The 23,835-nt window shown below is 42.3% G+C and overlaps 2 protein-coding genes across 6 annotated transcripts in view; one reads left to right on the top strand and one right to left on the bottom strand.

Annotated features, from left to right (window-relative positions):
• Positions 1 to 23,835, top strand: part of NUP98 (nucleoporin 98 and 96 precursor) — a 123,264-nt gene that overhangs the window by 45,478 nt on the left and 53,951 nt on the right. For all 5 annotated transcript variants that reach the window (XM_039470971.2, XM_074400995.1, XM_039470970.2 and 2 more), the window contains 4 exons: positions 6,741 to 6,874; positions 11,816 to 12,003; positions 18,363 to 18,479; positions 20,170 to 20,465. In XM_039470971.2, coding sequence (XP_039326905.1) covers positions 6,741 to 6,874; positions 11,816 to 12,003; positions 18,363 to 18,479; positions 20,170 to 20,465 — 735 coding nt within the window. The remainder of the gene's footprint in view (positions 1 to 6,740; positions 6,875 to 11,815; positions 12,004 to 18,362; positions 18,480 to 20,169; positions 20,466 to 23,835) is intronic.
• LOC120364619 (large ribosomal subunit protein eL20) lies at positions 4,098 to 4,760 on the bottom strand. The gene has a single exon (XM_039470973.2). The coding sequence runs from the start codon at positions 4,721 to 4,723 to the stop codon at positions 4,193 to 4,195; it is 531 nt and encodes a 176-aa protein (XP_039326907.1). The 5' UTR covers positions 4,724 to 4,760; the 3' UTR covers positions 4,098 to 4,192.

Below are 23,835 nucleotides of genomic sequence, written 5' to 3'. Positions count from 1 at the left end.
GGAGAGTTTTGCTCTGTTCCCCAGGCTAGAGTGCAGTGACTCAACCTCTGCTCACTGCAGCCTCTGCCTCCCAGGTTTAAGCGATTCTCATGCTTCAGCCTCCCAAGAAGGTGGAATTATAGGCACCTGCCACCACGCCCATTGAATTTTTGTAATTTTAGTAGAGATGGGGTTTTGCCATGTTGGCCTGTCTGCCCTTGAACTCCTGACTTCAGGTGGTCCATCCACCTCAGCCTTCCAGAGTGTTAGGATTACAGGTATAAGCCACTGTGCCCAGTCAGTTCTCATCTTTCTTCCTTTCCTTTTGTCCCCTCCCCCTCCCCCTTCCCACTTCCCCTCCCTCCTCCCTCTTCCTTCCTCCCTCCTCCCTCCTCCCTCCTCCCTCCTCCCTCCTCCCTTTCCCTTCTCTTCCTTCCTCCAGACTGAGCGCAATGGTGCGATCTCAGTGTCAGCTCACTGCAACTTTCACCTCCCAGGTTGAAGTAATTCTCGTTTCTTAGCCTCCTGAGTAGCTGGGATTACAGGCCCATGTCACTGTGCCTGGCTAACTTTTGTACTTTTAGTAGAGATAAGGTTTCACCATTTGCCAGGCCAGTCCCTAACTCCTGACCTCAAGCCGTACTCCGCCTTGACCTCCCATAGTGCTGGGATTATAGGCATGAACCACTGTACTTGTCTTAGACTTCCATTAATTCTTTCTTCTGTTTTCAATTCTACTTCAAACCTAGTACTCCCAAGTCCGTAGACTTCTGGGATTCTCCAAAGTAGATATGCTTCATTTGATCATACTAATTGACTCTTGAACAACATGGATGTTAAGGGTGCTGACCCCCACACTGTAGAAAATTTACAAATAGTCTTTGATTCCCAAGCTTTATTGATAACACAGTCAGTTAATACACATTATGTATATTATATGTAGAACCTACTATATTCTTGCTATAAATTAAGCTGAAGAAAAGAAAATATTATTAAGAAAATCATGAGGCAGGCTGGATACCGTGGCTCACACTGGTAATCCCAGTGCTTTGGGAGGCCTAGGTGGGCAGATCAGCTGAGGTTGGGAGTTCGAGACCAGCCTGACCAAAATGAGAAACCCTGTCTTTACTAAAAATATAAAATTAGTTGGGCATGGTGGTGCATGCCTGTAATCCCAACTACTCAGGAGGCCAAGGCAGGAGAATCGCTTAAACCCAGGAGGTGGGGGTTGCGGTAAGCCGAGATTGAGTTGTTGCACTCCAGCCTGGGCAACAGGAACAAAACTTCGTCTTAAAAAAAAAAAAAAAGAAAGAAAGAAAAGAAAAGAACATCATGAGGAGGTTGAAGGGGTTGGTCTTGCTCTCTCAGGTGGCAGAGGAGGAAATTCACACATCAGTGGATCCACACAGTTCAAACTTGTGTTCAAGGGTCAGCTATAATTGCTATTGAGTGTACTCTAAGCTGTTGTTTCCTCTATCCTGCTTGATCACTCCTCTGTTCACATCTTCCCCCTAGAAATTTGTCATATTTTCTCGTCTGTTCATTTACCACCTTCCCATTCTTTGTCATCGTTGGTTTATAAATAAATTTTAATGTTTTTTAGCCATAGATTTTAATAAGATCTTTGGAGAGAAGGGGGGTGAATTAGAATTTTCATTGATCTCTGTGCAAACTTTATACTCAGCTTTATCATTAAAAATAGGCCAGGCAGGTGGCTAACACTTATAATCCCAGCACTTTGGTAGGCCTAGGCGGGCAGATCACCTGAGGACAGGAGTTTGACCAGCCTTGCCAAGAAAAAATACCAAAAATAGCTGGACATAATAGCAGGCGCCTGTAATCCCAGGTGAGGCAGTAGAATTGCTTGACCCGGGGAGGTGGAGGTTGCAGTGAGTTGAGATCAAGCCACTGCACTCCAGCCTGAGCCACAGAGTGTGACTCTGTCTCAAAAAAAAAAAAAAAAATCTCATTAACTTGGTTTTAGTAGAAGGAGGTAGGATAAATTACCATAATGTGCCATTTTTACTTGTATAGACTGCTTTTTAATAATCCATCTCTTTCTCCAAAGCGAATTAACAGTTACTGACACAAGAATTTAGTTAATATTAAAGTTGCTTGCCTTAACATTACTGCCCGTTTAAAGGTAATTGTATTTACTAGAATGTACATCTTTGTATTATAGAATCTTAGCTGAAGGTACTTTAGAACTATGTGAGTCTATCTTGTCTTTAAAACCCTCAGTTATGGTAGCTTCCTTATAGGCAGCACAGTCTGTTGTTCTGTCCTGATTGTTTACAAACCAAATCCTGCCTCCATAGAATTTCCACTTAGTGTTTCTACTTCTATCTCCTAAAGCTAAACAAAACCAGTCTAGTATAATTTCTTTTTCTTTTTTTGAGAGGAGTCTCATTTTGTCACTCAGGCTGGAGTTCAGTGGCACAATCTTGGCTCACTGCAGCCTCCACCTCAGGCAATTCTCCTGCCTCAGTCTCCCAAGTAGCTGGAACTACAGATGTGTGCCACCATGTCTGGCTAATTATTATATTTCTAGTAGAGATGGGGCTTTACCATGTTGACCAGGCTGGTCTTGAATCCCTGACCTGAAATGAAGTGATCTGCCTGCTTCAGCCTTTCAAAGTGCTGAGATTACAGGTGTGAGCCATCGTGCCTCACACTAGTATAGTTTATTTGTGGTAACCCACTGGCTTTCTTCTGTATAAAGTATCATTAGATTCTTATGTTTCATCAGCAGACTTAGTGTTTATACTTCTATTTCTTTAATCATTTGGTCATGATTTAGTTCTTTGGAATCTTTTCTTGTGAAATTTTCTTGGGAATTTGGTTCTTTGGAAAGTTTTCAAATTATTTTGACCAGGATTAAATATAATACCAGTAGTTGCTTAACTAGTACTTGCTTGTTTTCTTGTCTTTGCTAACCTATCAAGATACTCTCTAATCTTTGTTTTTAAATACTACATTTAACACAAAATTTATATTTATTCATACAAAAATAAGATTATGCTCATATACTTTCTTAATTGTGTTTGGGTTTGTTACAGTAAGTTTTTGGTTTTTTTGAGCACACCCAGGTAGTGATGGGATCAATTAATACAGGTCAGTTTTTTTTTTTTTTTTTTTTTTTTTGTGAGACGGAGTTTCGCTCTTGTTACCCAGGCTGGAGTGCAATGGCGCGATCTCGGCTCACCGCAACCTCCGCCTCCTGGGTTCAGGCAATTCTCCTGCCTCAGCCTCCTGAGTAGCTGGGATTATAGGCATGCGCCACCATGCCCAGCTAATTTTTTTGTATTTTTAGTAGAGACGGGGTTTCACCATGTTGACCAGGTTGGTCTCGATCTCTCGACCTTGTGATCCACCCGCCTCGGCCTCCCAAAGTGCTGGGATTACAGGCTTGAGCCACCGCGCCCGGCCAGGTCAGTTTTTTAAATGAGTAAATTGCCTGTCCAGTAGCAAAATGACCAGTGAAGTTTGGAATTCTAAAATTTTTCTTGAATCTCCTTCCTTGCATAGTCCCCAAATAACAGTATGCTGTTAATCTGTAGTACTGTGTACCAAAAAAAAAAAAAATCTGTAGTATTGGGTGATTTTGTGTATTTTTTGTACTTAAATTGGGTTTCTGAATGCAGATGATTTACTATATGCTCTTTAAATTGATATCTCTTGGTTTGAAATCCTGAGCAAACGTGTCCTGTCTCATTAAATATCAACATCAATATACGATATTTTAGGGTTTATTGAATACATCAGTTTTAAGAAACCTTTGACTAAGGTAGCTCTACTTCTTTTTCATTAAATTACCTATAGCAGCCTGTTCTGGGTTTTTTTTGCTATTACTGCTTTTGTTCTCCATACCGCCTGTCCCCCTTCCCCCTCCCCACAAGATTGTAAGAATTTTCAGAGTGTTTTATGTCACTCCTTTACTGTGGATTATTGCGTTCTATTTTGGCAGTAACTTTATTTACAGATGTTTATAAGGGAAAAAAGGTAGTATTTTTGTCTGTAAAATGACTTTAGTATGATTTGAGTTTTGATCTTTATTTTTGGAAAGAGATTTTATCTTGCAAAGAGGCTTCTTCATCAGTCAGGATATACTGTAGTGGTTTTGCTTTTTTCTTTCTTTTCTTTTTTTTTTTTTTTTTTTTTACCGGGGCGTTCCTGAGTTTATTCGGGGCACACTCGGACGAGGGTCCCACACCTAGAAGAAGGTGTTGGGCCTCTTGGTGGTGAAGCGTGGCTTGTGCTGACGGCGCAGGACGCGGTGGGGCAGCGGGAACTTGATCTTAGAGTCGTGGAACTGCTTGACGGCCGGGCGGCGGCACTTGCTGGCTGCGATCTCCTCCACTTTCATGATCTGGATGGAGTGGGCCCGGGCGCGGTGCCGGGCGCCCATGTCTCGGTAGCACTGGGTGACAGCGCCCGCGGTGGTCAAGTCCCGGTATTCCCGGTACATGTTGTGGGTGCCGCTCCGGGAGTCATAGCGCAGCCAGATACCGAAGTTCTTCACCCGAAGGGGGGACTTCTCGAACACCTGCCCACAGTAGACAATCTCCCCTGAAGACTTCTTCATCTTCTTCAACTGAGACACGAAGTACCAGAAGCGGGACTTGGCGACGACGTGATTAGGCGCAAAGATTCGCATGCGATAGAGGGGCGGTGTGTGGCATTTGGGGGTGGGCAGGCAGCGACCCACCACCTTGTACTCTCGTAGTGTGCCCGAAGCCTTCATGACATTCTCTCCGCACTCGCCGCCACCCGCAAAAGGAAGTCGGTTTTGCTTTTTTCTTATTTCTTAACATGGTATAATGGAAGATGGTGAATAGTTTTCATTGTTGCTTATGTCTGCTCCCTAAATTCTCTGCAACTGATAACAAATATTCTTATACGTTGAGAGAAAATTAGACTGACTTGAGTTTTTGTTTTCTTTCACTTTATATTATTTGAATGTTAAATGTAAATAATAAACTTATAAGGATAACGTAACCATTTTCTTCAGGAAGACACCTGGGTTTGGGGAAAAAAAAAACACCACCACATTTTTGTTTGTAATTTGCCTTCCTCTGTAGCCTTAGTGTACACGTATTTTTATTCTGGAAATTTCATTTAATGCATCAAAAATAATTTCATACTTTCACAATGAAACAAATTATTGTTGCTGTTTTGTTTTGTTTTGAGATAGAGTCTTGCTCTGTTGCCCAGGCTGGAGTGCAGTGGCATGATATCGGCTCACTGCAACCTCTGCCTCCTGGGTTCAAGCGATTCTTCTGCTTCAACCTCCCGAGTAACTGGGACTACAGGTGCGCACGTCCATTCCCAGCTAATTTTTTTGTATTTTAAATAGAGATAGGGTTTTGCCGTGTTGTCCAAGCTAGTCTCCAACTCCTGAGCATAGGCAATTTGCCTGCCTCAACTTCCCAAAGTGCTAGAATTGCAGGCGTGAGCCATTGGAGCCAGCCTATAATTTTTAATAACTACTAAGTGACTATGTTGATATGTCATATTTTTGCTTTTTTTTTTTTTTTTTTAGACAGAGTCTTGCTCTTTTACACAGGCTGGAGTATAGTGGTGTGATCTTAGCTCACTACAACCTCCATCTCCTGGGTTCCAGCCATTCTTCTGCCTTAGCCTTCCAAGTAGCTGGGATTATAGATATGTTCTTCCATGCCCAGCTAATTTTTTGTATTTTTAGTAGAGGTGGGAATTTACCATGTTGGCCAGGCTGGTTTTGAACTCCTGACCTCAAGTGATCCACTTGCCACGGCCTCCCATAGTGCTGGGATTACAGGTGTGAGCCACCACACCTGGCCTACAACTATTAACTTAATATTGGATATATAGGTTGTTTACGTTTCTTGACTATTGTATATAATGTGTAGTGAACACTTAGGACTATTTTTTTTCATTTTCTTTCTAGTTTAAGTCCTAGAGTTAAATTTTCATGATTAAAATTGTTAGGTTAAAAAAATATAGGTCAGTTGTGGTGGCTGACTCCTGTAATCTCAGCAGTTTGGGAGGCCAAAGTGGGCAGATAGCTCAGGCTCAGGAGTTCACAACCAGCCTGGGCAACATGGCAAAACCTCATCTCTACAAAGAAAAACACACAAGAAGTTAGCTGTTGCAGGTGTGGTGGCTCGCCCTTGTAGTCCCAGCTACTTGGGAGGCTGAGGTTGGAGGATCACTTGAGCCCGGAGGCAGAGGTTGCAGTGAGCCAAGATTGTGCCACTACACTCCAGCCTGGGTGGGGGTGTGTGTGTATGTGCAAATGCATATATATACATGCATATATTGTGTATGTGTATATATATATTTAGACACACACACACACACACATACACAGAGTACTTGCCCTGTATACTGTCATATTATTTCCTTTAGACAAATTAAACCAGTTTGTATTTTCAGAAGTCAAAGACTATGGCTTTTATGCAGCTATTGTAGTGGTAGGTATGCATAAAATATTTGATCAGTGTTTAAATTTGCCTTTCATTGATTAGTAGTGACAGTGAACACTGTGTAAATGAATTTATGTGAGTATTGTCTCTTACAAAATGCCTCTTCCTAAGTTTGACCTATTAGCTTATTTGATTCTCGATTTTCCTGACAGTTTGCTCTACACACACCCTGCCTCAATGATGCTATTGATATGAACATTTTGAAGACCACTTCTTCAAAAGAAATACTGAGCTCTGTGCTATAAATACATGGTATCCTTGCATTTATGTATATTTTTTCTTTTTTTAAAAAAGCTTTGACAGATCCAAATGCTTCTGCTGCCCAGCAGGCTGTTCTCCAGCAGCACATCAACAGTCTAACATACTCACCTTTTGGAGACTCTCCTCTCTTCCGGAATCCCATGTCAGACCCTAAGAAGAAGGAAGAGGTAAATTTAAGGATACTTCTGTAAAATATCATATCAGAGAAAGATAAACTGAATGTGCAGAATGTTTTTTTTTTTTTTTTTTTTGTCTGTATATGTTAAGGGTTTAAGTCAATCTAGGTATAATTCATTTTTGAAGACATTATTTGACTAAGCCAAGGGGTAAATTATTTTTACTGTATCTGGAAGGTGTTGTGACAGTGAAATGAGCACTAGACTGCAGATGAAGGCTGGGGGTTTTTCAACAGCCCTGAAATAAGGCAGATATTAATACTCTCATTTTTAATTTAAAAAATTTCTTTAAAAAATTTTTTTTTCGGCCGGGCGCGGTGGCTCAAGCCTGTAATCCCAGCACTTTGGGAGGCCGAGGCGGGTGGATCACGAGGTCGAGAGATCGAGACCAACCTGGTCAACATGGTGAAACCCCGTCTCTACTAAAAATACAAAAAATTAGCTGGGCATGGTGGTGCGTGCCTATAATCCCAGCTACTCAGGAGGCTGAAGCAGGAGAATTGCCTGAACCCAGGAGGCGGAGGTTGCGGTGAGCCGAGATCGCGCCATTGCACTCCAGCCTGGGTAACAAGAGCGAAACTCTGTCTCAAAAAAAAAAAAAAAAAAAAAAAAATTTTTTTTTCTTTTTTTGAGACGAGGTCATGCTAGTATCGAACTCCTGGAAGCGATCCTCCTGCCTTGGTCTCCCAAAGTGCTGGGACTACAGGTGGAAGCCACCATGCCAGCCCTGTTCTCAGTTTTCTCAAACTAGGGCTTAGAGAGGCTGACTTTCCTCAAATCATAATGCTCTTAAGTGGCATAACCAAAATCTTAACCTCTTGATTTTTACATAGCTCTGTCTTTAATCTTTTATAACTCTAGTGGCAAAAACATGATCTTTTGTTCACATGGTATTAAAAGTATAGTCTTTGGTCCGTTTTATCCTTATTTTATCACTTGCAATCTGTAAGAGATTAGAAAATGAGAAATTCATTTTGCATCCCTAAATTTCTTATTTTTTATTTTTATTTTTTATTTTTTTTGAGATGGAGTTTCGCTCTTGTTACCCAGGCTGGAGTGCAGTGGCGCGATCTCGGCTCACCGCAACCTCCGCCTCCTGGGCTCAGGCAATTCTCCTGCCTCAGCCTCCTAAGTAGCTGGGATTACAGGCACCTGCCACCATGCCCAGCTAACTTTTTGTATTTTTAGTAGAGACGGGGTTTCACCTTGTTGACCAGGATGGTCTCGATCTCTCGACCTCGTGATCCACCCGCCTCGGCCTCCCAAAGTGCTGGGATTACAGGCTTGAGCCACTGCGCCCGGCTCCTAAATTTCTTTTTTTTTTTTTTTTTTTTTTTTTTTTGAGATGAAGTTTCACTCTTGTTACCCAGGCTGGAGTGCAATGGCGCGATCTCGGCTCACCACAACCTCCGCCTCCTGGGTTCAGGCAATTCTCCTGCCTCAGCCTCCTGAGTAGCTAGGATTACAGGCACATGCCACCATGCCCAGCTAATTTTTTGTATTTTTTTTTAGTTGAGATGGGGTTTCACCATGTTGACCAGGATGGTCTCGATCTCTTGACCTTGTGATCCACCCGCCTCAGCCTCCCAAAGTGCTGGGATTACAGGCTTGAGCCACCGCGCCCGGCTCCTAAATTTCTTAATCTATAAGATGGGCATAGTAATACTGTTCAATTTTGAGGAGTAAATGAAATAATGCATACCAGGATCATAGTAAATTGCTTAGTATACAGAAATTATAATTCAGTCAATTATGTCATCCCATGTATCCCTCAGCTTTTTATTTTTTTCTTCCATCTGGCAACTTTCATTTAAAGCTTTTTATTTTTTATCTTTTTTTTTTTTAAGAAATGGAATCTTACTATGTTTTTAAATTTTACTGTGTAAGCTATATGTGCAAAGCAAAATATGAGTATGAAAGTACCTTTGAAAGTGATGTGTAGCCGGGCGCGGTGGCTCAAGCCTGTAATCCCAGTACTTTGGGAGGCCGAGGCGGGTGGATCACAAGGTCAAGAGATCGAGACCATCCTAGTCAACATGGTGAAACCCCATCTCTACTAAAAATAAAAAAATTAGCTGGGTATGGTGGCGCGTGCCTGTAATCCCAGCTACTCAGGAGGCTGAGGCAGGAGAATTGCCTGAACCCAGGAGGCGGAGGTTGCGGTGAGCCGAGATCGCGCCATTGCACTCCAGCCTGGGTAACGAGAGCAAAACTCAGTCTCAAAAAAAAAAAGAAAGTGCTGTGTAAATGATTAGATGAAAATTATGTTATTTATGCAGCCCAATTTTACGTGGCTCAATATGTGCTAGGCATTGTGTTGTTAAGTGCTTAGGATACAAAATGAGAATGAACAAGAATTTATTAAGATTGCTATCCAGTGACAAAGATCAGACATATGAGCACTTAAATTTACACTGGCTTGGTAGAGTATATGTAGTAATAGAACAGTGTCTATCTGTGACGACTGGATAAATAAAATGTTGTATATGTATGGCTAAATGGAGTATCATTCAGCCATAAATAGGAGTAAAGTACTGATACATGCTAAGTGAAGGCCGGGCATGGTGGCTCATGCCGGTAATCCCAGCACTTTGGGAGGCTGAGGTGGGGAGATCACCTGAGGTCGGGAATTCAAGACCAGCCTAACCAACATAGTGAAACCCCATCTCTACTAAAAATAATATATATATATACAAAATTAGCTGGGCATGGTGGCTCATGCCTGTAATCCCAGCTACTCGGGAGGCTGAAGCAGGAGAATAGCTTGAACCTGGTCACTGGAGATTGCAGTGAGCTGAGATTTCACCATTGTATTCCAGATGGGGCAACAGGAACGAAACTGTCTCAACCAAAAAAAAGAAAACAGAAGTGAAAGGAGCCAGACACAAAAAGAAGTTACATGATTTCACTTATATGACATATCCAGAATAGGAAAATTCGTAGAGAAAAAAAGCAGATTCATAGTTGCAGAGGGAAGAAATTAAGAGGAACTGAGTTTCTTTTTGAAATAATTGATGATTTTAGGAATTAGATAGTGGTGATGGTTGCACAGCCTTGTAAATACACTAAAAACTATTGAAGTAAATGAATTAAAATGGTGAATTCTGTGTCACGTGAGTTTTATCTTAATATAAAATTTAAAATATAATAGTGAAAAGATGACAGATGTTTGGATGAATTTGATAAGGCTTAGTTTTCAGAAGAGGAACATTAAAAAAATTTTTGTATCATTATTTAGGTTTTGGCAAGTCTAGGTCAAGTATTCCAACCAAAAACTGAATCGTGAAAGATCACAACAATCTGGGAATAACAAAGATTCATTGTTATTAAAGTGTAAATTGGGAAGAAAAGAATAAATTGTGACAGGCTCAATATCCGAGACATTTTTATTTGAAATGGTTATATAATCTCATTTTATGCGAGACATTTTTATTTGAAGTGGTTATATAATCTCATTTATGCTTTTAGGAAAAAACAAATATAGAACATCCTCAGGATGCTGTAGGATGTTATAGAGGTGATCATCTGAAGCACCCTGAAATTTAGTTTTGTGTCCTCCACTAACTTGTAGTTTTCCTCAGTAATCAGGGGAAGTAACTTTATTCCTAGTTCCCAGAGTTTGACTTATGGTAAGTATTAATATTTACTAAAAGGTGGATAAATGTAAGCTAATATCTGTCCTTTATTTTTCCAAGAGCAATTTGGATTGCATAGAAGTTGAATATTAATTCATGGCAGAGTCTCAGTGTTTCTTGAAATATAAGGCTTTTGGTATAATTTAAAAAGCAATGTCAGCCGGGCGCGGTGGCTCAAGCCTGTAATCCCAGCACTTTGGGAGGCCGAGGCGGGTGGATCATGAGGTCAAGAGATCGAGACCATCCTGGTCAACAAGGTGAAACCCCGTCTCTACTAAAAATACAAAAATTAGCTGGGCATGGTTGTGCGTGCCTGTAATCCCAGCTACTCAGGAGGCTGAGGCAGGAGAATTGCCTGAACCCAGGAGGCGGAGTTTGCGGTGAGCCGAGATCGCGCCATTGCACTCCAGCCTGGGTAACAAGAGCGAAACTCCGTCTCAAAAAAAAAAAAGCAATGTCTATGGCTTAGGATTTTTTTGGTATCATGTTTTCATTAAATGAACATAAATACTGTTTTACAAAGCAGAATGATTGCAAGCTAAACTCTCATAGGATGAAGAGAATGAACAAGATATATTAATATGTTGTGTTAGTACATTTTAATTTACAAAACTTTTTTTCAGATGTATTACCTTGGGGTTTTTTTTTGGAAACAGAGTCTCGCTCTGTCACCCAGGCCGGAGTGTGGTGGTGAGATCTCTGCTCACTGTAACCTCCACCTCCCGGGTTCAAGCAATTCCCATGCCTCAGCCTCCCTAGTAACTGGGATTACAGGTGCACACCACCATTGTTCGGCTAACAGATTCATTCTCTTAATTACATTTTAAAAGATGTCAAACAAATCATTTAAAATCGGGGCTGGAAAAATGAGTAGAAATCAGTTTTAGAACAATAAAGACAATTCTGTTAGTATTCTCACATACTTACATATAGAGCACCCCAAATCCAAAAACTGAAATGCAAAATGCTCCAAAATTCAAAACTTTGAGCACTGACGTGCCATTCAAAGGAAATGCTCTTTGGGACATAACGGATTTTGGATTTTCACATTTGGGGTACTCAACTGGCAAGTATAATGCAAATATTTCAAAATAGAAAAAATACTTCTGGTCCCAGGCATTTTGGATCAGAAATACTCAACATGTACAAAGTTGGGTGTTAACATCCTTGTTTTATGGGAGCAGAGACTTGAACATATATCTAGCAGGGAGGATTGAAATCTGGACTTGTGATTTTTAAGGCCAGTGCCGTACATTTAAAGTAATCTGAAATAGTCCTTGATGCTTTTATTTTTCAGAGATTGAAACCAACAAATCCAGCAGCCCAGAAGGCTCTTACTACACCTACTCATTATAAACTGACACCCCGCCCTGCCACTAGAGTCCGACCAAAGGCTTTACAAACGACAGGCACAGCCAAGTCACATCTCTTTGATGGGCTAGATGACGATGAACCATCCCTAGCTAACGGAGCATTCATGCCCAAGTGAGTTTATTTTTGTTAACAGAAACTAAGTATGAAATACTGATATAAATTAAATATGAAATAACATACAATTATTTATTTAACTATATTACAGATGTAATACAGTCCACTTTTTTGTTTGCTTCTCAGGCAGTCTTATTCTGTCTCCCAGGCCCAGGCTGAAGTATAATGGCATGATCTTGGCTCACTCCAGCCTCTGCCTCCCAGTTTCAAGTGATTCTCCTGCTTCAGCCTACTGAGTAGCTGGGATTACTGGCGTGTGCAACCACGCCTGGCTTATTTTGTCTTTTTAGTGGAGGTGGAGTTTCACCATGTTGGCCAGGCTGATCTTGAATCCCTGACCTCAAGTGATCTGTCAGCTGGCCTTCCAAAGTACTGGGATTATAGGTGTTAGCCACTGCACCTAGCCAGTCCACCATTTTTTTTCTTTTTTTTTTTTTTTTTTTTTTTTGAGACGGAGTTTCGCTCTTGTTACCCAGGCTGGAGTGCAATGGCGCGATCTCGGCTCACCGCAACCTCCGCCTCCTGGGTTCAGGCAATTCTCCTGCCTCAGCCTCCTGAGTAGCTGGGATTACAGGCACGTGCCACCATGCCCAGCTAATTTTTTGTATTTTTAGTAGAGACGGGGTTTCACCATGTTGACCAGGATGGTCTCGATCTCTCGACCTCGTGATCCACCCACCTCGGCCTCCCAAAGTGCTGGGATTACAAGCTTGAGCCACCGCGCCCGGCCTCTTTTTTTTTTTTTTGAGACAGAGTCTCGCTCTGTCGCCAGGCTGGCGTGCAGTGTCACGATCTCTGTTCACTGCAAACTCCACCTCCTGGGTTCAAGCGATTCTCCTGCCTCAGCCTCCCAAATAGCTGGGACTGCAGGTGCGTACCACCACGGCCAGCTAATCTTTTGTATTTTTTTTTTTGGAGACAGAGTTTCGCTCTTGTTACCCATTCTGGAGTGCAATCGCGCGATCTAGGCTCACCGCAACCTCCGCCTCCTGGGTTCAGGCAATTCTCCTGCCTCAGCCTCCTGAGTAGCTGGGATTACAGGCACGTGCCACCATGCCCAGCTAATTTTTTTTTTTTTTGTATTTTTTAGTAGAGACGGGGTTTCACTATGTTGACCGGGATGGTCTCGATCTCTTGACCTCGTGATCCACCTGCCTCGGCCTCCCAAAGTGCTGGGATTACAGGCTTGAGCCACCGCGCCCGGCTTAATCTTTTGTATTTTTAGAGAGATGGGGTTTTACCATGTTAGCCAGGATGGTCTAGATCTCCTGATCTCTGTGATCCACCCACTTTGGCCTCCCAAAGTGCTGAGGTTATAGGCGTGAGCCACCATGCCTAGCCCACTTGCTTTGTTGTTGTAGAGACGGAGTCTAACTCTGTCACCCAGGCTGGAGTGTGCAGTGGCAAGATCTCGGGCTCACTCCAACCTCCACCTCCAGGGTTCAAGTGATTCTCATGCCTCAGTCTCCCGAGAAGCTTGAATTATAGGTGCCTGCCACCACACTTAGCTAATTTTTGTATTTTTGTTTTTTTTTATAAGATGGGGTTTCACCATGTTGGTCAGGCTGGTCTTGAACTCCCAACCTCAGGTGATCCGCCCACCTTGGTCTCCAAAGTGCTTGGATTACAGGCGTGAGCCACCGCACCCAGCCTAATTTTTGTATTTTAAGTAGAGATGGAGTTTCATCCTGTCAACCAGGCTGGTCTTGAATTCCTGACCTCGTGATCTACCTGCTTGGGCCTCCCAGAGTGCTGGAATTACAGGCATGCACCACCATGTCCGGCCACACTTTTTTATAATTTAAAAAATGCATAACATCACAGAGAAGAAATGTGACCTGATCACTCCCAGGGATAACTCATAGTTAGCATTAAAATATTTTGAAAAGGCCGGGCGCGGTGGCTCAAGCTTGTAATCCCAGCACTTTGGGAGGCCGGGTGGATCACAAGGTCGAGAGATCGAGACCATCCTGGTCAACATGGTGAAACCCCGTCTCTACTAAAAATACAAAAAATTAGCTGGGCATGGTGGCACGTGCCTGTAATCCCAGCTACTCAGGAGGCTGAGGCAGGAGAATTGCTTGAACCCAGGAGGCGGAGGTTGCGGTGAGCCAAGATCGTGCCATTGCACTCCAGCCTGGGTAACAAGAGCGAAACTCCGTCTCAAAAAAAAAAAAAAAAAAAAAAAAAAATTTTGAAAAATATGCCTCTTATTTTACATATGCATAATTTTGTTTTGTTTTTGAATAATTTGTTGTTGTTTTTAAAAGTTCGCGTCTCACTCTGTCACTCAAGCCGGAATGCAGTGGCGCAGTCACTGCTCACTGTAGCCTTGACCTCTGCAGCTCAAGTGATTCTTCCATGTCAGCCTCATGAGTAGCTAGCGCTATAGGCTTGTGCCACCATACCCAGCTAATTTTTGTATTTTTTGTAGAGATGGGATCTCCCTGTGTTGCTCAGTCTGGTGTTGCATTCCTGGGCTCAAGTGATTCAACCGCCTCAGCCTACCAAAAGTGCTGGAAATTAGAGGCATGAGCTACCACATCTGGCTGTGTTGTTTACTTAAGAGACAGTTGTTTACTTAAGTGATCATGGTTTGCCGTGATCTTGAGCTCCTGGGCTCCAGCAGCCCTCCCACATGAGCCTCCCAAGTAGCTAGGACTATAGGTATGTGCCACCATGCCTGGATACTTAAAAAAATTTTTTTTTGTAGAGATGATGTCTTGCTGTGTTCCCCAGGCTACTCTCAAACTGGCATCAAACGATCCTCCCACCTTGGCCTCCCAGAGTGCTGGGATTACAGGTGTGAGCCACTGTGCTTTAGCCTACTTTTTTTTTCTTACAACTCAAAATAGTCAGATAGATTAAGAAGATTGTTTATTTTGTTTTGTCTTTTTGAGACGGAGTTTCATTCTTGTTGCCCAGGCTGGAGTGCAATGGTGTGATCTGCAGCTTCAGACTTCCAGGCTCAAGTGATTCACCTGCCTCAGCCTCCCAAGTAGCTGGAATTACAGGCATGCATCACCACACTTGGCTATTTTTTTTTGTATTTTTAGTAGAAAGGGAGTTTTTCCTTGTTGGTCGGGTTGGTCTCAAACTCCTGACCTCAGGTGATCTGCCTACATCAACCTCCCAAATTACAGGTGTGAGCTACCACGCCCAGCCTATTTTTTAAAAATACATTATAATTTTATACAAATATAGAACCAATAATAAAATAATTACACAGAAAAGAAAATACAGGAAAGTGTGTGGAAAAGTTGTTAATAAGCATTGATCACTACACTTAAATGATGCATGGAACAAAAAGCTGAGAAAAAGTAAACACCAGACAGCATGTCATTTCTTGGTTGTTTATTTTTCTAGATATGTGTCTTGATAGCTATAGACACACAAACACACAGGCTTTTTGAACAAGTACTTTTCTAGTCGGAAGAAAAGAGGTGATGTTTTTCGGGGGAGTCTTTTGTAAGCGTTGGAGAACAAACAAATTTTATCACTCCTAATTCTTTCTCTATGAATGTTAATAAGTTAAAAACATCACATGCAACTTTCTTTCCTTAAAAATATAGTAATCTGCATCACAAAAGATGGAAAGCCTAATTTTGCATATTTCTTAGAATATCAGTAAATTATTTTGAAGCCAGAGACTTCAAATTATTTTGAAGCCAGAGACTGTGTATTATTTGTATCTCTCCTGACGTTTTATTTTATTTTATTTATTTATTTTTTTGAGACAGAATCTTGCGTTGTTGCCAAGCTGCAGTGTAATGGCGTGATCTTGGCTCACTGCAATCTCTGCCTCCTGGGTTTAAGTGATTCCCTTGCCTTAGCCTCCAGAGTAACTGGGATTACAGGCGGGCACCACCACACCTGGATAATTTTTTGTATTTTAGTAGTGACAGGTTTTCACCACGTTGGCCAGGATGATCTTGACCTCCTGACTGCGTGATCCACCTGCCTGGGCCTCCCAAATAAGGGTGAGCCGCCATGGCCAGCCCTAGCATTTTGTTTATTTGTTTATTTAAGACAGAGTCTTGCTCTGTCACCTAGGCTGGAGTGCAGTGGCGCAATCTTGGCTCACTGCAACCTCCGCCTCCTGGGTTCAGGCAATTCTCCTGCCTCAGCTTCCTTCATAGCTGTGGCTACAGGTGTGTGCCACCACGCCTGGCTAATTTTTGTGTAAAGACAAGGTTTCACCATGTTGGCCAGGCTGATCTCAAACTCCTGACCTCAGGTAATCCACCCTCCTCAGCATCCCAAAGTGCTATGATTACAGGCATGAGCCACTGTGCCCGGCCTTGTCCTGGCATTTTATGCCCTGCTTTTGCATAGAGAAGGTAAAAAGGTTTACACTGGTCCAATCATCAGGTCAGTAGCTCAGAGGTCAGTTTCACCAGGGCTTAGGATTTTCAAATATACAAATAGAAATGATTAAGGTGGGAAGGCTTGTATTTTGCTGCTAACACCATCTGACCTCCTTGGCCTCACTTCTTTGATGTTGCTGTCAAGTGTCTTTTTTTTTTTTTTTTTTTTTGGATACAAGAGTCTCATGCCAGTGTCCAGGCTGGAGTGCAGTAGTGCAATCATACCTCACTGCAGCTTTGACCTCTGGGCTCAAGTGAACCTCCCACCTCAGCCTTCCAAGTAGCTGAGACCACAGGCCCACACCAACATGCCCTGTTAATTTTTTTTTTTTTTTTTTTTTTTTTTTTTTTTTTCAGTTTTTGTAGCTATGGGGTCTTTATGTGTTGCCCAGGCTGGTCTCGAACTCCTAGGCTCAACCCTCAGCCTCCCAAAGTGTTAGGATTACAGGCATGAGCTACCGCGCCCAGCCACCTATCAACAGTCTTAATGTACGAGAAGCATTTTACATAGTTGATCTTGTCCCTGCTCCTTGATTCACTTTAGTAATTGTCTTCCAGGACCCCAGAATTTCCTAGTTTCCTTCCTGCCTCACTGGTTGCTGCTTCTCAGTCCCCTTTACTTGTTCCTCTTCATTCAGTCTTCTGTAAATTAGAGTGCCCTTGGCTCAGTTGTTCATCACATTTTATGTATGCTTAATTTCCAAAGTGCTTCCATTTATTCTTATGGCTTTAAATGCCATCTATAGTCTTATGATTCCCAAATTTTTATCTCTAGGCCAGACTTCTCTCCCGTACTCAAGATTCTTATATATATTCTTATATCTCTATGTCTTCACTTCAATGTCTGAAAGACATTTATTTCAAAATCAACATGTCCATTACTGTAGTCTTGATCTTTTTTCTCAAACCTGTTCTACCCAAAACCTATCTCAGATGATTGCATTTCTGTCATTCTGGTTGCTCAGGTCAGAAATTTTGGAATTTTCCTTGACTTTGTCTCACATTTCTCATCTGTAAGATACCAGCAAATGGTCTTGATTCTACCATGTATATTACTTAGAATCTATATAGTTATCACCACATTCATTGCTATTACCCTGATACAAGCCACCACTATCTCTTGCCTGAATTACCACAATACACTCTTTGTTACCGTGTTCCACGTCTACTTGAAAAGAATGTGTACTCTGTAGCGAATGAGTACAGTAAGTTAGAACAGCCTGGGCAGCCTGGCGAAAAACCTTGTTTCTTTTGCTTTGGACAAACCAAAGAAAGAAAGAAAACACTTTTTTTTTCTTCGAGATGGAGTTTTGCTCTGTCGCTCAGGCAGGAGTGCAGTGGTGGCAATCTCAGCGATTCTGCTGCCTCATCCTCCTGAGGAGCTGGGATGACAGGCACGCACCGCCATGCCCGGCTCCTGACCTCGTGATTCCCCCGCCTCAGCTTCCCAAAGTGCTGGGATTACAGGATTGAACCACCACTGCACCTGGCTGAAAAAGAACTTTTAAGTCAGCAAATGTCTACCTTTTTCGTTTAAGACAGCACAATGAACGCTATGGTGAAACAGCCATATATTCATACTGCCAAAAGAGAGAGAATGCATTTAGAGAGATGATATGTATACTGATGATTGAAATACAAACATAGTGTGATGAGTAAACAAAGTATCTGGATAAAGTGCTCAGAGGGTTGGGAGGAGGATAGTTTCAAGGGGATCTTCCCCTCTGACTTGAAGGTGTTTAGCTTTATTCTTCTAAACACTGGAGTGCAATGTATTTGATGCCTTGTGTTTTGGCTATACGGTCCTAGGAAGCATTTATAAATGAAACTTGTTAGGTTATTATTAAGTGTAGAAGAGTTGAGCAAACATGCATCGTTGGACTCTAGTTTTTAAGATAATGTCTGGGACATAGCTGTATGCCTGAGTAATTTTTTTCTTTTCTTTTCTTTCTTTTTTTTTTTTTTTTTCCTTTGGTTTCTTGTTTATAGGAAGAGCATTAAGAAGTTGGTTTTGAAGAACCTTAATAATAGCAGTCTCTTTTCTCCTGTTAATCAAGATTCAGAAAATCTAGCTTCACCATCTGAATATCCAGAAAATGGAGAGAGGTACACTGAATTCTGTTTTGAGTTGTTCTGAATAGAGTCATATTCTCATTTTGAAGACATTCTTAGGAATTTATGAACATTTAGGAAGTTTGGTGAATGTTGCATAGAAGTATTACAGCTTATGAGCACTGATGAGAAAGTAAATTAATTAAACCTTAAAATTATTGGAATTCTAATTCGGTATTTCAGAACTATTTTGGTATTTGTATATCTTGTTTTGGACAGGGTTAGCATGCATTTGACACCCCTCAGTCCTTTAAAATAAGGGATATTTTGTCTGTGACGATTTTCTTTTTTTTTTCTTTGAGACGGAGTCTGCCTCTGTTGCCTAGGCTGGAGAGCAGTGGCATCAGCCGAGATCGCCTCTCGTGCTCAGGTGACTCTCCTGCCTCAGCCTCCTGCCTGCCACAAGGCTTGGTTAATTTTTTTTTTTTCTTTCATTGAGGATTACATTTCAAATTTTTGTATTTTTAGTAGAGATGGAGTTTCACTCTTTTAGCCAAGGATGGTTCAAGCGATTCTCCTGCCTCAGCCTTCTGAGTAGCTGGGATTACAGGCATGCACCACTACACCTGGCTAATTTTTGTATTTTTAGTAGAAATGTGGTTTTGTTATGTTAGTCAGGCTGGTTTTGAACTCCTGACCTCAGGTGATCGGCCCACCTTGGCCTCCCAAAGTACTGGGATTTCAAGTGTGAGCTACCATGCCCAGCCGAAATTTATGAATATGTTTTATAATTTAAAGATTATGCGTGAATGATATATTCTGTAATCTGCTTATTTCCATTTATTTTGTTAGAAATGCCTTTCTATTATCTGAATATATTTGTCTCTTTTTTAATGATTACCTCATTATTGTGAATGTAAAATAACTTGACCAGTTCTTAGTGGAGATTTAGATTATCTGGTATTCCTCTACTCAAAACAATCCTTCAATAAAAATCTTTTTGTAGTTGTACATGTTCTTAGGGCTTCCTGAGGGCTCTATCAGGAAAAAGAAGAAAAGAAGAAACCCCCTGTATAGATACCTTTGCACTCCTGTTTTTTTTTTTTTTTTTTTTTTGGATAAAATTCTAGTATGATTTTTCTTTTTTTTTATTTAACAAAGTGTTTTTCTAACAATTTGTTGATGGTAATCTTAAAAATCTAACTTTTTTTTCAGGTTTTTTATTTTTTATTTTTTTATTTTTTGAGACGGAGTTTCGCTCTTGTTACCCAGGCTGGAGTGCAATGGCGCGAACTCAGCTCACCGCAACCTCCGCCTCTTGGGTTCAGGCAATTCTCCTGTCTTAGCTTCCTGAGTAGCTGGGACTACAGGCACGCGCCACCGTGCCCCGCTAATTTTTTGTATTTTTAGTAAAGACGGGGTCACCATGTTGACCAGGATGGTCTCAATCTCTTGACCTCGTGATCCACCCACCTCGGCCTTGAGCCACCGCACTCGGCCCTTTTTCAGTTTTTTATCTTAAAATTAACCACCAATTATTTTATCCCACATAGGAGCGATCATATACAATAGAGACAGTAATTATCTGTTTTACAGTACTGCTGTATTAACTGAATTTTTAATACATGTAACTATCCAGGACATTGCCAGGCACCGCTTAGTAAAAGCTCAGTATGAGTTACTTATTATCATTGTTTTTACTACTGCAGGAGGCTAAGATATTACTTCTTTTTTTCCTTTTCAGATTTAGTTTCCTGAGCAAACCTGTTGATGAGAATCACCAGCAGGATGGAGATGAAGATTCCGTTGTGTCACGTTTTTATACTAATCCTATTGCCAAACCTATTCCTCAAACACCAGAAAGTGCTGGAAATAAACACAACAGCAGTGGTGTGGATGATACCATTGTTGCATTAAACATGCGTTCTGCTTTGCGAAATGGGCTGGAAGGAAGCAGTGAAGAAACATCTTTTCATGATGAGTCACTTCAGGATGACCGAGAAGAAATAGAAAATAATTCTTACCATATGCATCCAGCAGGTCAGGTTCAGATTGGTACATGTTTAATCTCTTACCAGTCATTTGCTTGTTACAAATATTCAACATATGGAAGTCAGCTGTTTGACATTTTAAGTACTATTTTATATGATCTCACATAGGAGAGTTTAATATTTAAACAATTTTAACTCATGCTTTAGTTGATTCTAAGTTTGCATACTCTGGACCTTTAGAGTATTAAAATTATACATCTTTAATTGTCCTGGTATAGTCTAAAGAACCCAAATTTTATAGCCAGAGTCTATCCTGATATTTTCCCTACCTTTGTAAACTAGGGTAGATTGCTTATTGTTGTTGGTTTTTTGTTTTTTGTTTTTGCAATAGAGTCTCACTCTGTTGCCCAGGCTCAACTGCAGTGGCGCAATCTTGGTTCACTGCAACCTCAACCTCCAGGGATTAGATAATCCTCTCAAGGTTCACTGCAATTTCAACCTCCGGGGGTTAGGCAATCCTCTCACCTCAGCCACCCAAGTACCTGGGACTACAGGCATGTGATATCACACCCAGTTAATTTTTGCATCTTTTTTTTTTTTGAAACGGAGTTTCGCTCTTGTTACCCAGGCTGGAGTGCAATGGCACGATCTCGGCTCACCGCAACCTCCGCCTCCTGGGTTCAGGCAATTCTCCTGCCTCAGCCTCCTGAGTAGCTGGGATTACAGGCACGCACCACCATGCCCAGCTAATTTTTTGTATTTTTAGTAGAGATGGGGTTTCACCATGTTGACCAGGATGGTCTCGATCTCTTGACCTCGTGATCCACCTGCCTCAGCCTCCCAAAGTGCTGGGATTACAGGCTTGAGCCACCGTGCCTGGCTTTTTTTTTTTTTTTTTTTTGCCATGTTGCCCAGGCTGATCTCAAACTCCTGGGCTCAAACAATCCTCCTACTTTGGTCCCCCAAAGTGCTAGGATTACAGGTATGAGCCCCCATGCCAAGCCCACTTTGGGTGTTTTTTTTTTTTTTTGAGACGGAGTTTCGCCCTTGTTACCCAGGCTGGAGTGCAATGGCGCGATCTCGGCTCACCGCAATCTCCGCCTCCTGGGGTCAGGCAATTCTCCTGCCTCAGCCTCGTGAGTAGCTGGGATTACAGGCACGTGCCACCATGCCCAGCTAATTTTTTGCACTTTTTAGTAGAGACGGGGTTTCACCATGTTGACCAGGATGGTCTCGATCTCTCGACCTCGTGATCCACCCGCCTCGGCCTCCCAAAGTGCTGGGATTACAGGCTTGAGCCACCGCGCCCGGCCATTTTGGGTATTTTACATTGTTCTTGAAGTGTTGGCAAAATTTATATTTCATTTTCTTATTGCCTTCATATATATATTATTTGGTCACTTGGTATCCTAAGGAAAGAACTTTGTACTTTGACATTAAGATTCCAAGGTAGCCTGGGTGTGGTGGTTCAGCACTCTGGAAGGCTGAGGTGGGAGGATTGTTTGAATCCAGAAGTTTGAAACCAGTGTGAGCAACATAGTAAGACCTGCAAAAACTTAAAAAGAAAAGTAATCAGCCAGGTGTAGTGGCACGTACCTGTTGTCAGGCTACTACAGAAGCTAAGGTGGGAGGATCACTTGAGTCCAGGAATTCAAGGTTGCAGTGAGCTATTACCATGCCACTGCACTCTAGCCTGGGTGACAGAGCAAGATCCTGTCTCCTAAAAAATTAAAAAGAATTCCAGGTGCGGCCGGGCGTGGTGGCTCAAGCTTGTAATCCCAGCACTTTGGGAGGCCGAGGCGGGTGGATCACGAGGTCAAGAGATCGAGACCATCCTGGTCAACATGGTGAAACCCCGTCTCTACTAAAAATACAAAAAATTAGCTGGACATGGTGGCACGTGCCTGTAATCCCAGCTACTCAGGAGGCTGAGGCAGGAGAATTGCCTGAACCCAGGAGGCGGAGGTTGCGGTGAGCCGAGATCACGCCATTGCACTCCAGCCTGGGTAACAAGAGCGAAACTCCGTCTCAAAAAAAAAAAAAAAAAAAAAAAAGAATTTCAGGTGCTTATGTATAGCTACATGAATTCATTATGATGCTATAAATCTTTTTAATAGGAAGTTTTATATTATTTCTAATTTACCTTGTTTGCTGCCACCCAATTTAGAGTTATCTTCCCAAGAAGCAAGTATACAAGTGGATGTTTGCTGGAGGCTGGAGTTTGATTTGATGTGTGCCTGAAATACTTTTCTCTTAGAGAGCAAGTTAGCCTTGTATCTAACTCAGGGGTCCCCCAACTTTTTACACAGGGGGCCAGTTCACTTTCCCTCAGACCGTTGGAGGGCTGGACTATGCAAGGTGTGACACCCTTCACGGCCAGTGCTGCTGCCTCCACTATCCCAGACAGCAGTATACAGTGTCACAGGCCCAGCACCGCCTCCAGTGCTGTATACAGGGATGGCGGTGATCAGCCTGTGACACTGTGTATACAGTGTCCTGGACATCTGCAGCAGCGGTGGGCCTCTTCTGTGAGAAGCCCACTGCTGCATGTTTCCCCTATTATAAGACACCTCCTAAAAATCAGCCCCTGTCTTTTGGGGGTAAAATTAATATAAGACAGGGTCTTATAGGGGAAGCATGGTGTGTAGTAATGTAGGGGGAGACTTTTGGGCAAAGGGAGGTTATAGGGGCCATTATGTTGTTGTACATTTGGGGAAGTATGGGGGCCATTGTACTGTGTAGTAATGGTTATAGTGCTTTGCCTTTCTTCCTACTTCTGCTGTTATTTCACACTGCTTCCGGTGATGTGGGGCGCCACAGCCGCAGACCGGATGTGCATCATAGGACGCGCTTCTGGAGCCGTGACGTGTGCCTCCCGTGTCACCGGAAGTAGTGTGAGCGACACCACGCTTTGCGGCGCCACCGCATTCTGTGCTCCTCTCACTGACCACCAATGAAGGGGGTGCCCCTTCCTGAAGTGTGGCGGGGGCCGGATAAATGGCCTCAGGTGGCCGCAGTTTGGGGACCCCTGATCTAACTACATGGGACAGTAGTGAATAGAATAAGCAAGCATACCAGTGTTCTACTACTTCCCTTGAGTTTTTCAGCTCTCTTTTTTATTTTGGTCCTTTTTTTTCTATTTTAATAATTCTTTTTTTTGTTTCTTTGATTGGTTGGTTTTGTTTGAGATAGAGTTTCACTCTTGCCCAGGCTGGAGTGCAAGTGGTGTAGTCTTGGCTTACTTCAACCTCAATCTCCCTGGTTCAAGCAATTCTCCTGTCTCAGCCTCCCGAGTAGCAGAAATTACAGGCACCCACCACCACGCCTGGCTAATTTTTGTATTTTTAGTACAGATGGGGTTTCACCATATTGGCCAGGTAGACCTCAAACTTACCTCAGGTGATCTGCCCGTCTTGGCC

This window comes from Saimiri boliviensis, chromosome 6 (genome assembly GCF_048565385.1).
Source record: "Saimiri boliviensis isolate mSaiBol1 chromosome 6, mSaiBol1.pri, whole genome shotgun sequence".
NCBI lineage: Eukaryota > Metazoa > Chordata > Mammalia > Primates > Cebidae > Saimiri > Saimiri boliviensis.
This window is presented reverse-complemented; position numbering and strand designations above follow the sequence as displayed.

Coding starts and splice junctions, on each gene's coding strand:
- LOC120364619 (XM_039470973.2), bottom strand. CDS start 4,723: ATGAAGGCTTCGGGCACACTACGAGAGTACAAGGTGGTGGGTCGCTGC.